Genomic DNA, 14442 nt, shown 5'->3' on the forward strand with positions numbered 1-14442 from the left:
TAAAGTATGTAACTGGAGCCTCATGATGTCTAAAACTTACTCTCAAAAAAGGCATATTTACATAATCCAAAGTGTGTGTGTGTGTGTGTGTGTGTGTGTGTGTGTGTAAATCTTGACACATTAATAGATGTTTCTATGACCATTTTTTGTGATCATTTCACAGTTATGCTGGAGAATTATACCTTCGAAGGTGATGGTCTAGTACAACAAATTATTTAAAAATCTACATTTAACTGTTTAGGTAAAATGCAAAACGAGCTAGTTGCTATAACGAGACAACTTTATGACAACAGTCTCCAAGCTATGAGTGATCTCGTTTGTGGTGAGCTTGCAATATATTCTTCTCAGAGTCTTTTCAAGTCAGCCAGAAAAGCAAGGAGAATTATGCATGAGAAAGGGAAAGTGGGAGACTTGAGAATTTTTACAGGCTTCGTTTTTCCCTTCCCCTGGGAAAATGATTTAATGATCAATAGACCTAGTCAGTGCACCAGTCAGGGAGTTCTTCTGAATTCAGTTACCAAACAAGCAGGATTTGTAGCTTTCCACTTCCCATGCCGAATCCGTGTATCTAGACTCAAGCAACTTAACTGCTTCCTCTTGTTCCCACTTAATTTTGTTCCTAGATTTAAAGTGGTATTTCCCTCTAACCGTAGTTTTAGGATATGGGTAACCTATACATATCTTGAGTCCAAACCAGACAGAGAGCTTGAGGTCAATGCTTCATAAAGCGGGTCCGTGAGGTAGAGTCAGCCCAGGGACGAGGGATTGGAGGGATGGGGGAGAGGGGAGAGGAACGTTTATTGTATTGGCTCTTCAAGTGCTCGGCTGTATAAATGGATAGTTAATGGCTACCTACGCCCTCTACCAGGTGCTGTGTAGGGCACCGGGGAGAATGGCAGAGTGTGGAACGCAGTGTGCTCTTGCCGTCTGCATTTTTCTCTATCGTTACCTTCCTTCCAGAGGCATTTCAGATGTGGCGTTTGGAGGGTGACAGAGAGGAAGACTGGCAGCTTTGGAATCACAGGCTGTAGCCCTTGCTGGGCTTTCATGCCATGTCCCTCATCGTTTCCTCTTTCTAATAATATTTTGCAGACCTTAGCAGCCATGACCTTGGACATCACCTGAGTGCTATCCAGTCCTCTGGCCTTCCTTAATTCCTTTCCCACCATCCGGGCACTGGCAGTCCACACTGCTGTGCTTCTCCATTAAAGGTACACATCATCAAGACGACCCTTCGTCACTGAAACACTTATATCGAATGTAATGCAGCAGGGGAGGTAGGGAAATAGCTTCTGAGCAGTTTCTGTCTCAAACCTCCCTCCGACAAGCCCTTTGATTTACGTTTATAACCGTGTCACCTCTTAAGAGAAGAAGAGGAAGTAGAAAGTGTGTCGAGTATTTTCAAGGTGACTTAAGACTTATTCTACACCCGGAACACCTTGGGAAACAGATAAAATTGGCTATCCTTGGAGCAAATGAACACTCTTGTAAAGATCAGTGCCTTTTGGGGGTGGGGAAAGGGTTAAACAAACTAATGGTACTCTTATTAAAAGTAAATAAGAGTGTTTAAAAGGGAAAGATCATTGTTTCCAAAAGAATTCCACTCGAGTACCTCATTTTGTAACTGAATCAGAAAATGTTTTAATAAAGCTCAATGAAAATATTTCCATGGAGTGACAATAGATCTGTTTTTTCCAGAAAAAATGGTTCAGGTAAGTGTCTGCTAATTATCTTTAACTCGCACCTTACTGAATAATCGCATGGCCTTCAGAAGAAGTCAAATGTTTAAGTTTATTTGGTTTTCAAAAAGTTCACCTGGTTCAAGAAGTAGGGTGAGAAGCTGTTATTAGGAAAACTTTGTATTATGTTGTACTTCCCTTAAAAAAAAAAAAAAAAAAAAAAGCATGTGTACCTTCTGACCCCAAATCGGTGTGAGAAAGTAGGTTCTCAGATTAAATTAGCCTTCATTTCTCTTCCACTTAACTTATTTTCAGAGCATTATCACAAGGGAAGAGGCACCAATATTAAAAAGAAAAGAAAGACTTCTTATGATGCCGATCTGTGTTGGAACAATATTTTGAAGCTCTGGCATGGCACTTGGTGACATGTCAACCCACGCTACAAGGTACAGGAAGAAGAAAAATGCTTTCACGTGTTTCATGGAAAAACTCAATCAGCAAGTAATAACATTTCGATTAATTGCAGCCATTGAATCATAAATCTTATTCTGCATCATTATCTCATTTAAAATGCAGCAGAAGCAGAGAAGTCTTGGGGAAATGAAGAAACAGTAGAGTTTGCCTTTTGAGACCATTTTTGAGGGAAAGAAATCATGGGTTTCTATCATTCCCCCTTGAGAAGAAACCTGTGCAGGAAGGACAGGAAACCTTTTGCTCAATGGATGGGACGTCCTGCTAAAGACACGTACTTGGCAAATGCTGGCATCCATCAGGCACACAATGGCGAAGAGCTGGCAGATTTGGGTGTAACTTGGAATGCGTGGGTGCCTTTCAGAATAATTTCCAGGGCTGTGTTCTTTGACTCCGTGGGTTCCCCATCTTCCCACAGTGCTTAGCACGTGGTAGATACTTAATATATATTTTTTATCTAGAACCCCATGTGGCCAATATATTCCTCAGTATCTTTACATGAATGGGATAGCTGGGACTCTAAGGGTCCGTTAAAGTGATATGGAGATCCCTAAAAGACAATAAATAAACTAGATGGCCCCCATTCTTTCATATTTAACTATGTTAAGAGACAGCTGTCCGTTAAATATTTTTAAATTAAGATAGAGCCAGTACTAACTAGTAAATTCACTGAATTCTAGACAGCCCAGACTTCAGGAGCCTATCATGCTTGTGAATAGCATGGAGTCAAATGCCTGGATTTCCCCTCTCCTAGCTATCTGTCTCCCCGAGAGAAATGAAAACATACGTCCACACACGACTTGTGCACAAATGTTCGTAGCAGCAATATTCATAATAGGCAGGAAGTAGAAACAAACCCAAAAGTCCATCAGCTGATGAACAGGTAAAACGTGGACCACTCACAGAAGAGGATATTACTCAGCCATTGAAAGAACTGAATCGCTGACACGAACCCAGACCCTAACATCATGCAGAAGTGCAAGAAGCAAGTCATAAAAGGCTGCCTCTCATGCAGGGTTTGGGATTTCTTGCTAAATTGATGAAAATATTCCCAGATTGATTGTGACGATGACTGTACATCTCTGCGACGATTTTAAAAACCACGGAATTGTACATTTTAAATGAGTGAATTATATGACATATGAATTATTTCTCAATAAAGCTGTTATAAAAAAAATGCAGGGTTTGAATCCTAGGACCTGCCACTTACTAGTAAGCTTAGGTAAATTACTTATCTGCAAAGGGGGCCGATACAGTATCTACCTCATGGAGTTGTTGCTGTAAAGATTAAATGAGATCACTCTGGCGAAAAGCCTGACCCGTAACAGGCCATCGGTGGGGACTATCGCTCATTCGTAAAGGACAGTGGCCCGTGCACAGGCCATGCTGCTGTCCTTCGTGTCATTTAGGGTGCGCCCCAGGCCCCATACCCGGCAGCCTGCCTCGTAGCCCCCTGTGAAAAGGCGACCTGGGCCACTAATATTCCTGCTCTTTAGATTTCAATGGAGAAATAGAGAGACTAGGGTAAATGTGAGGCCGGAAGTTCAAGGTCACAGGGGCTGGGTGAGCCCTGCGCTCATCAAAATGGTGACTGAGGAGAAATACCTGAGGGGACAGAGGGGGACACGGAGGAGATAGATGCTCAGGAGAAGGACAAATGCCGACTGAAGTGGCGGGTGACCAGTGCCTAGAAATGCCTGAATTCCTGATCATTTCTTTGTCCCATCCCAAGCCGTTGTAGCCATGCACCATGCTGCCAGCACCGTGTGAGCCCGTGCGACCACGTGCTTCCCAGCACGGCGATGCCGTCACGTCATGGAGGCCCGAGACCCACTTTCAAATCCCAGCTGACCACTTACCAGCTCTGTGAGGGCGGACCGGACCTGGTGTGGACCCTTTTCCAGGTAAGTGACTTCCCTAAACCCTCGGAGCCTTTACTGTCCAATCAGTATTGTTGAAAGAGCAAGATGGGGTGATACATCTAATTGCTCAGCCCACAGTAAATACTCAGTATATGAGAGATGGTTAGTTCCTAGTACGGTCCTTTTTATTACATGGAACTTTACTACTTGCGAGCAAAGGCATTTAACTCAATAGCTGGGTATGCGAAGTTATTTAACGAGGTGCAGTCCTTTAGTTGAAAGAGAAATTGTATAAAAGGGTACTTGATAATGGAAGTTTTAGAAACAAGTGACCTACTTGATCCTTTCTTTTACCGATGAGGGGACAGACATCAAAAGATTCACTGGTCCTTCCAGATCACACAGCCAAACACAGCCTCTGCAGGGTCAAGAGGCTGGTCTCGCAGAGGCTTTCGGACCCCAGGCTGGCACTCGGCCCACTGACCGACCGGTCATTGACACCGATGCTACCAAACTAACTTCGCAAATATTCCACTGTTCTAACCAGCTCTTTATTCTTACCGTTATTTTGAACGGAAGGCACAATTAATGTCTTAAGGCTACTGACTCCATCGTGATCTACATAGTTTATTTTGTAAATTACACAATAAGTGACAACAAACCCACTATTTTTTAGAGCGGGGTTTCGTTCCACTGGATTACTGGCTAGTCCGTCTGCACGGTCAAGTGCACTAGAGACACTCTTCTGTGGAGAAATCACGAGAATCCCCGGTCTCCCAGGGACCTCACCCGTTCTTCTGTTGCCGTGACCCAGAGAAAGAATTTCGCACAGAGGAAGGACAAAAGAGTCGGTCACTCCAGGGGTGACTTATATTTTTCACGATTGTATTACCAATTATCCTAGAGCTGGGAAGGGAAAAAAAAACCCTCAGAACCTTAACTTTCTTGTCAGATTTCCCAGAGGCGTGGGCATGGCACAGTTCCCTTTTCTGCAATTATTTTCAAATTAATTTGCTCTTGGCCCAGTTTATTCATTTCTAGAGCCATTGCATCACACCCAAATGAGTTTCCTCTTTCTATTGTTAGACAAATTTTCTCAAAAGATTTTAAAGCTTTCTGCTTCCTCTTTATTCTGTTTTGTGGGTGAAGCTCTTTATTCAGACTCTTTCCTGAGGGAGTCCTCTTGAGTTTACAAGTTAAATGATCGTCCGTGGGTGGGAGACTTTGAGAAAGTTTTGACAGTGGTAGGAGACAGTTTCTGAGGTGACATTTATCGCCTGCCATTGCCTTATCCGTGGATGTGCCTCTGGTGTCTTATATGTTGCACTCAGTAACTTGTCCTTAAAACCATCATCATCATCATGGTAAACACATTATATTAGAACCCATTTACTGAGGTCTTACTATGTGCTAAGTGCTTTATGTAGATGGTTCTATTTAATCTTCATCATGGTCCTAGGAGGTGGGTTTATTAACCCTGTTGGACAGACTACAAAAGTGAAGAATTTCAAAATTTAAGTAAGTTCAACTTGTAAGACTGCCTCAGTCCTAAGCGCGAACTCATTATGCCCGTGCTTCTCAAACTGTGGTCCTCATACCGGCAGCAGCATCTGCATTATTTGGGAAACAGTTAGGAACACAAATTCTTGAGCGGCGCCCCAGACCTATTGAGTCAGAAATTCAGGGGATGGGGCCAGCAACCCATGTTTTAACCAGCCCTGTGGGGGATTCTGGCGCTGAGGTTAAAGAATTAGCTTTATAGGCATGAAGGCATCACGTGAGCCTGTGAATCAGGAGCTGGGAAGTCTGTCTGGAAAAATGATCCCAGGAATTTGGGTTGCCTGGCCTGCAGCTGGCTGGGACCCTTAGCTTCCTGTCTCCCAGAGGGAGGGCTGAGACCGCCCATGGTTCCAGAGGCCCCTGAGATCTCCAGGGGCTGGGCAGTCTCTGAACTCCCCAACAGCTAGCAGCTGAGCTCAGATGTTCTGTGCCCGAATATTCTCTTCTGTGGGTGGTCCACGTTTTACCTGTTAATTAGCTGATGGACTTTGGGGTTTGTTTCTACGTCCTGCCTATTATGAATATTGCTGCTATGAACATTCGTGCACAAGTTGTGTGTGGATGTATGTTTTCATTTCTCTCGAGGAGACAGATAGCTAGGAGAGGGGAAATCCAGGCATTTGACTCCATGCTATTCACAAGCATGATGGGCTCCTGAAGTCCGGGCTGTCTAGAATTCAGTGAATTTACTAGTTAGTACTGGCTCTATCTTAATTTAAAAATATTTAACGGACAACTTTCTTTTAACGTACAGTTAAATATGAAAGAATGGGGGCGATCTCCATATCACTTTAACGGACCCTTAGAGTCCCAGCTATCCCATTCATGTAAAGATACTGAGGAATATATTGGCCACATGGGGTTCTAGATAAAAAATATATATTAAGTATCTACCACGTGCTAAGCATTGTGGGAAGATGGGGAACCCACGGAGTCAAAGAACACAGCCCTGGAAATTATTCTGAAAGGCACCCACGCATTCCAAGTTACACCCAAATCTGCCAGCTCTTCGCCATTGTGTGCCTGATGGATGCCAGCATTTGCCAAGTACGTGTCTTTAGCAGGACGTCCCATCCATTGAGCAAAAGGTTTCCTGTCCTTCCTGCACAGGTTTCTTCTCAAGGGGGAATGATAGAAACCCAGAAAGAAGTTACTTCCATGGTGATTGCCAAGCTTTGGGGCACAGACCCCCAGGCAACCAAAGGGATTAAAGGATTGGTAAGCATCGTTGGAAGCCTGAAAAGGGAATATACATTTATACCTTTCAAATACATACAGGGGCTGATGTGTTTCATATTCAGCATCTCGATGTTTCACTTTCAAAATAAATGGATACTGAAACCACTATCGTATGGGCTCTGATATATATACACATAAAATATATATTGTGTATATATACTATACTTCCCCTTTACTATTAAGCTCTCCTTGAAAAAGCTGGGACTCATTCTTCTCCCTTATTTTTATTTGACTTCAAACACTCCGAAAGCTCGGGGCTAGAAGCAACCATGACCGTGACTTCACGGCATTTCTTCTCTCTTCCCGAAGGCAAATAAAGCGTCTTTTAATTGCTCTAAACGTCTTTGCGTGCCATTCTGGCTTCTCCTCGTCTTTCTCTCCACTCACTGCTGTTCAGAAACATCAGGAAGATTACTGGACGGTAAGTTCGAAGGAGGAGGATTCTAGGTCGTGCTGCCTGCCGTGGGCCAAGCATGGCTGAGAGGAAAACACCCGACCAGCACAGGCACCGAAGGGTAGCGCTGGAGGCTTAGTTTATGAAAGCAGTAGTTTACAAATGGTCCAGATCAGCAGCGCCAGCGGTATCTGGAAACTCGTTAGAAATGCAAATTATTGGGCCCGCCCCAGACCTGCTGAGTGGCACCTGGGCCCACCAATCGTTGCCAATGCACAAGACAGTCTTGGAATGACCTTCTAATTACAACTGATTGGACCAGAGATGGCAACCTGACTCAAGTGTCACTAAACCGTAGGCTCTTGGTGGCCCGGGGTGGGCGGTGGTGTGAGAAAGAGGCCCGGGCCACCCAGGCTTCCTCTTTGTCACAGTTGAAAGGCGAAGCTGGTGTCCTGAGTGTGAGCAGCACTGTCGCTGTGGGGTGAGGCCGTGCCACAAAGCCACAAAGGCTCACGAGCATTCTGGTGACAGGGACTGCGCTGTGCCCAAGCGGGAGCTGAGAAGCAAAACTTAAAAAAGGCGTTGAGGAGAGAGTGAGGAACGCAAGACCCTGGTGGAGAAGCCGTCGGTGCGCGGGGACAGCTGAGGCTGGAGCACGCCGGGAAAACCCCGGGACACCTGCCGCCGAGGCCCCGGGAGCTGCCGCCACCTCGGGTTCCGGTTCTGTCCCCCACAGGGGTCCAGTCCCTTCTGAAACAGAACCGTTTCGTTTCTGCACCTCCTGCTCTGTCGTTTTAAGGACCAGTTACTGAGTGTGACATAGGACGTTTCTCTCTTCTTTGCATTTTCTTTAAGGGACTCTCCCCACCCTACACCTTTTTTTTGTGGTGCTTTCAAGGAGGGGAGAAGACCAAACCATTGGACCAAGAAAAGAAAAAAAATAAAAACAAAAACGAAACGAGAAGTCCTCTCTGTATGAGTTGTCCTCGTTGGCTGCAGCACGAATGAGCAAAAGTAAAAAGCCTGACTGAATAGGCTTTAGTCAGGTGGCTTCAGCACACGGTGACTCCGAAGAATGTCTAACGAAAGAACCACGCGGCAGAATTCTTTCTGCCTCATTTTTGGGGTCTAAATATACAGAAGTGTCCTATTATGTAAAAAAACCCCAAAACTTTAGAATGCTCATTTTATATATTAAACAGGTTGGTAATTGTAATGATCGTAACTAACAATTTTGGGGCTATTCCTAGGTGCCAAGCAATGTTCAAAGCACTTCACGCATTTTAAGTTATTTAATGTCATTTCCACAAGGGCAAGAATTTTCATCTGCTTTGTTTGTTGCTGAATTCTGTGTCTGGAATCGTGCTTGGCAACTAGTCGATACTCGACAAATCCTGGTTGACTGAATTGAAGTGGATCGTCACACGGCCCGTGGGTGGAGGCGCTAGGACTTCCACGTTGCAGCTCTCTTGGCATCGAGATGGAGAGTCACATCTTGAATGTGAGCTTTACACTGTCAGGCAGCCAGCTCCCGCTGGGACCAAGACCCTGACCTCCAGGAGCGGTCCTGCAAGGGTTTCTGAGGAACGCCAACGTCCAGATTTCATCCTATCACTGTCCGAAGGTCTCTGATCTTCCTATGATTCGTTCATCCACTCGACAAACAGTTACTGGGCACTCAGATGTCCCCTGTCCTGTTCCAGGCATGGAGGGTATAGCGATGAACGCTAAACTGCTGTACCTGCCCACCCCTCCCCCCACACCCTGGGGAGAGAGAGAAACAAACAAAATGATTTGAGGTAGTGACGAGTGCATGAAGACATCAGAGAGGCCATGCGACGTAGCATAATGGGACAGGGTGGGTCACTTTGTACTCCTTGAGGAGGTGACATTTGTGTCGAGACCTGAGTGACAGGAAAGGGCCAGCGGCGAGAAGGGCAGAGCATCGCAGGGGGAAGGAGCAGTGAGCGCAGAAGCCTGAAGTGGGACAGCGTTTTCTGCTCTGGAAGCGGTGAGAAGGGTACCATGGCTGAGCCAGTAAATGAGAGGCAGGGGCCGGATCACCGCAGGCCTTGTCAGCCGTGGTGGCGGCCGGACGTGTGCCAGATCGCCCTTCGAGAGTGAACGTGCCACAAGGAGTGCAGTCAACCGGCAGCCCCTGTGGGATCAGCCGCACTTCAGACTGAGGACACCCTCTTCCCGCGCAGCTCCAGCCAACACCTGAATGTGGGGGGATGACCAAGGTCTGGCCATTTCGGCTCAGTGCATGACCCCTCCAACGGGCAGTCTTTGCTCTCGAGCTTCCTGTTGGACTGGTCCACACAGCACTGGACTGGTTCTGAGAAACAGAACCAAAAGGAGCTATATCAATATATCGATACCCCTACATCTACCTATCATCTATCTATCATCTATCTATCATCTATCATCTATCTATCTATCTATCTATCTATCTATCTATCTATCTATCATCTATCTATCTATCTATCTATCTATCTATCTATCTATCATCTATCTATATAAAATGAGATTCATTATAAGGAACTGGCTCATGTGACTATGAAGGCTGTAAGCTAGAGACCCAGGAAAGCCAGTAGTATCATTCCCAGGCCTCAGAGCCGATGGCGTACGTAGATCTTATTCCAGGTCGGAGGCCTTCCTCCACCTCTGTGTTCTCTCCAGACCCTCAAGGGCATGGACGATGCCCGCCCACGTCGGGGAGGGCCATCTGCTCTCATCAGTCCACCAACACAGATGCAAAGCCCTTCCAGAAACACCCCACAGACACACCCAGAAATGATCTTAAGCAGGCATCGGGCATTCCGCGGCCCAGTCAAGGTGACCCATGCAATCGCCCATCTCCATCGCCCACTTTTCCTGCCGGAAACCCCTCCTTCCCCAGCTGTCAGACCTGGGTTGCAGCCTGGAGGCTTTGGCCGCCGCCTCCTTCCTCGTCTCTGCCCTCTCGTTTTCACAGGTGGTACACCAAGAACACTTTTGCGTTTCTGATTATATCTTGGTCGTGTCGACTGTGGATCCCGGAAGCGGTCTGAGGAAGCCGGCGATAGATGGGGTTTGGGGCCTGGGTCGCCCACTGCCAGACTGGCAACAAGGACCCATCTTGAGCGGTATGTGGCATATGGATAGTCCCTGGCACAAGGTGGCAGCCCGATTGTTAACAATTTTACTGGCGGTGGCCTGGGAGAGTGTCCACGTGGGAAGGAATGTCCGAGCCAGCATGCCGACTCAGGGGTTTGAAAGGCACAGAGGACAGTGCATCCAGGGAGAGTGAGATGGCTGATTCTTGCCAACTCGTGCTGACCCACGGGGAGCCCCTGAGAAACGAGGGCAGCTTTCACACACCAGAAAGGACCTGCGAGAGCCTGGGGCCTCCGCAGCAGCCCTTACCCACAGCTGCGCGAGAGCAGAGCCGGGCTGATGCTCTGACCATCAGAACCCTGACTGCAGAGGCTAACGTCAGGGGTCATGCCGGAAACACCTGGGCTGAGCCGTGTGGCAGGGACGTGAAGGTGGATGCCCCTGAGAGAGGTGGCTCTTCAGACTTCCCTGAGCCTGCAGAGGTGGCCCGTCCCTTTCTACCGAGAACCAGCAGGTTCCCCCGGTGGGAAGACACCGCAGAGCCCGTCCCTTGCAAGGCAACAGGTCCTGCCCGCCCCATGAGCTGCCCCACCTCCAGTGGCTCTCAGGGTGGAAGACTGGGTGAGCGAGAAGGGACTGACCTGAAGGGACTCACTGGGGCCATGGATTTCACACCTTGGCGAGGACCCCAGGGAAAGGGGCAAACTCACTGCTGGACGGGGCGCAGAAGCGGGGCGAGAGCCACGGGGGGCTCAGAAGCGGGGGGAGAGCCACAGGGGGTGCTCAGAAGCCGGGTGAGAGCCACAGGGGGCGCTCAGAAGCTGGGAGAGAGTCACAGCTCACTCCCAATGAAGGTGAACTGGGTGGGTTGCTGAGGCCGATGGAGGACTCCGTAGCTCAGGGAAGCAGGGATTTATTCCAAGAGGCCAGAAGACCCACTAGGACTCTGTTCTGTGGGAGGGCCTGGAGGACACACCACGCCCATGGCCATCGGGCATGCCCTGCGCAGGAGGCACCAGCAGCTCGCCCTGCAGGCCAGGGCTGACGGCTGAGGCAGCCACAGAGCTGGAGCTTGCTAATGGCGGTGGAGATGACAGGGGCCTGGAGCAATAGAAGCTAGCTGGTGGCACTCGTCGCAAACAGTCTGAGGAGCTACAATTTGTGTACCGGTGATGGGGGCGGGGAGGGGCAGCCAGGGGACCTGCCCCACAGGCCGTGTGTGGATGGTAAAATCGAGGGTAACCAACAAGAGGGCTGCTGGACGCCTACAGTTAGGATGCTGGGGGTGGTCGGCCCATCAGAAAGAAGGACCGTTGACACGGGCCCTTCCCCAGCAGGGTCGACGGGCCCAGTCTCAGCTGCTGTGCTGGGGTGGCCTTATTGCCAGAGCAGATCGGTAAGGCTTCAGGTACGTAGTGTGCTGCCATGGATTTGGCAAATGAATTTTTTTCTTTTTTTTTCAATCCCAATCAGGAGAAAGGATCAGAAAGTGTTCACATAAATATGGAGTGAGGGCCCGGATGCCATCCGGCACTCTGGGCCCCTTGCAGGACCGGGGTCTGTGACTTGGCAGTGGAACTGACCCTGATCCACAGGAAAAGTGTGAGCTAGGAGGCACTTCTCAAAACTGCCATGGCGCCGCCTTTCAGTTAGAGAAAACGTTTGCCAGGTCTGGCGTAATCCGGCCCTGTCACCGGCCCTGTCACCGGCCCATCTCCCTTCCTCTTTTTCTCCTCCTTGCTCACTCGACTGTAGTGACATTGTTCTCCTTGCTGTTTAATGAACACACGAGTCACCGTCGGGCCTACGGTTTTTCATCTGGCTTCATTAGAAGGATGGGGTAAGAAGACCAGAATAGGGACCTCGAATGGGAGATGGAAGGTGGGAGAAATTCTAGATAAATTGCCCTAATTTGTGTAGAGCCGAGTGCTGAGCAGCCTGTGCTTTTAACTCTAATTCTTAGCACAGGCCTCCTTGCCTAGAGTTTCTCATCCATTTTTTACACTCATGCATTGATTAGTGACCAATAGGAAATTATTTAACGGACTGAGAAAGAAGGTTGAGATTTCCTGGAGAATTGACAAGTTTCCATCCTTGACACTGATTGCTAATAACAGCGAACATTTCCGAGCTGTTGCAAAATGCTAAGCCCTGCATATACTTCATGTCATTTAATCCTCATAAAGGTGCTATTATTATTCCCATTTCACACGTGAACAAACAGAGGCTCAGGCGTGACGTTATCTGTAAGTGGCCGGCTATAAACACAGCTCTTTCTGAGTCTACAATCTGTAGTATTTTCTCGACAATTTATTCCCTTTACAAGAAAGCGATCCTGATGACTGCCATTCATTCATTTATCCATTAATTCAATAATTATTTACCGAGTGTTTCTTTTTTATCTCAGGCCTTGGCCTAATTTTGCTGATACAGTGGTGAACAACAAGGCGGGACCCTTGCCTTCGTGCAGCTTATTGCCCAAGAGCGTAGCGGCACCATGAACCAACGGCGTTCAGGTCTGGGAAGGGAGCAGACATAGCGAGTGCTGAGACTGAACTTCTGCAAAGGGGCTAGTAAAGCTTATCTTTCATCTACACGCTAGAATCTATATTGTGCACAGTGAATATAGAAAAGCTTGGTTAAAGCACCGACCTCTTAGCCTCATCAATGGGTATGGTAATAACAGATTTCTTACCAAGTGGCAGTGATCTCCAACAAGAAAGCATGTCAAACCTCTTGGGAATCTGTAAAATACTCAACATGGAGGAAAGAATTTTTAAAAATTTCATCTTTTTAAAATTGAGATATAATCGTCATATAACACTATATTAAGTTCAGGCATACAAAATGATGGTTCAATATTTGTATGTATTGCAAAATGATCATCACAGGACTTTTCTTTATATTAAAAAAATCAAACATAAGTAGAGAGAATAATACAACAAACACTCAAATACCTACAAACCAACTTCGACAATGATCAACTCATGCCAATTGTTTCATTTCTAGTCATCCACCCCAACACTCGTATTTTAAGAAGCAAATCCCTGAGAACACATCTTTTTATCCATATATATGGAACAAAACATATATACATATAGGGATTCTTAAAAAAAAAACAAACCCACAAATACCATTATCACTCTAAAAAAACTAAAAACAAATTTGACAATATAATTTTACTCAGTGGTCTTATTTTCCTGGTTATCCTAAAAAGTTTGAGATCAGTAGGTTTAAATTAGTATTTAGATAAATTTCATGTATTGTCATTTTAAATCTGTAAGTTCCCACTTCAACTTCCTTTTGTTTTCATTTCCTTTTTTTTTCTTCTAAAGAAATTGGGTCTTATAAAACAGTGGTTCTCAAACTTTAGTGAGCATCAGTACGCATTAGAATCACCTAGAGAACTTGTTACAGCGATTGCTGTGTCCATTGCATTTCTAGCAAGTTCCCAGGAGCTGCTGCTGCTGGTCTGGGACACTTTCAGCGCCACTGCGGTAGGTACCCCACAGTCTAGATTGCTCTAACTATATCCCTTGGTGACGTCAACGCGTCATGCTTTAATTTTTCTGCTAAGGGAACCTTATTTAATTGCCTACAGCAGAGCATAATGGTTCAAACTCAGGGTTTGAAGTTTCATTTTAGAGACACTGAGCGAGACCCAGTGCGGCTCGGTTTAAATCTCGTTTTTGACACTTCTTTGCCATGTGACCTTGACAAGTCATTTAATTGCTCTGTGAACCCAATGTTGCAGCTTCGTTGTGAGGATTAGATGAAATTTCAAAAAAAAATGACGACTTATTTAGCACAGTGCCTGCCTGGCACATAGCAAATGCTAAATAAATTTGATTATAATTTTTTCAACCAAGAAATAATGGGGCGCCTTGTCTGCGGAAGGCCATGAGTTTTGTAGGGTTTTGTTGTGTTTTGACATTAGCACAGCTAAGGAGTGCACCAAAAGAGAGGTACCTGGAGAAAGGGCAGGTAACTCGCGTCCACTTCCTGTGGGCCCCTTTAAGGAGGGCGGGGCCACGTGACCCAGAGGGTCACATGGCTGCGGGACAACATGGCTGCGCCCGCGTTAGGACCGGCTGCTGGAGCCCGCGCCGGGCTGGGTCTGGCGCCCTGGCTGCCGCTG

At 46.9% G+C, this 14442-nt stretch overlaps 1 protein-coding gene across 1 annotated transcript in view; it reads left to right on the forward strand.

Moving 5' to 3' along the window:
* Positions 1-3952: 3952 nt before the first annotated feature.
* The window catches only part of SUMF1 (sulfatase modifying factor 1), a 68708-nt gene continuing 58218 nt past the window's right edge, over positions 3953-14442 (forward strand). The window contains exons 1-2 of the mRNA XM_015587168.2: positions 3953-4054; positions 11642-11700. Of these exons, the coding sequence (XP_015442654.1) occupies positions 3953-4054; positions 11642-11700 (161 nt within the window). The remainder of the gene's footprint in view (positions 4055-11641; positions 11701-14442) is intronic.

The sequence above is a fragment of the Pteropus alecto genome, unplaced genomic scaffold (genome assembly GCF_000325575.1).
Source record: "Pteropus alecto unplaced genomic scaffold, ASM32557v1 scaffold53, whole genome shotgun sequence".
In the NCBI taxonomy this organism is placed as follows: Eukaryota; Metazoa; Chordata; class Mammalia; order Chiroptera; family Pteropodidae; genus Pteropus; species Pteropus alecto.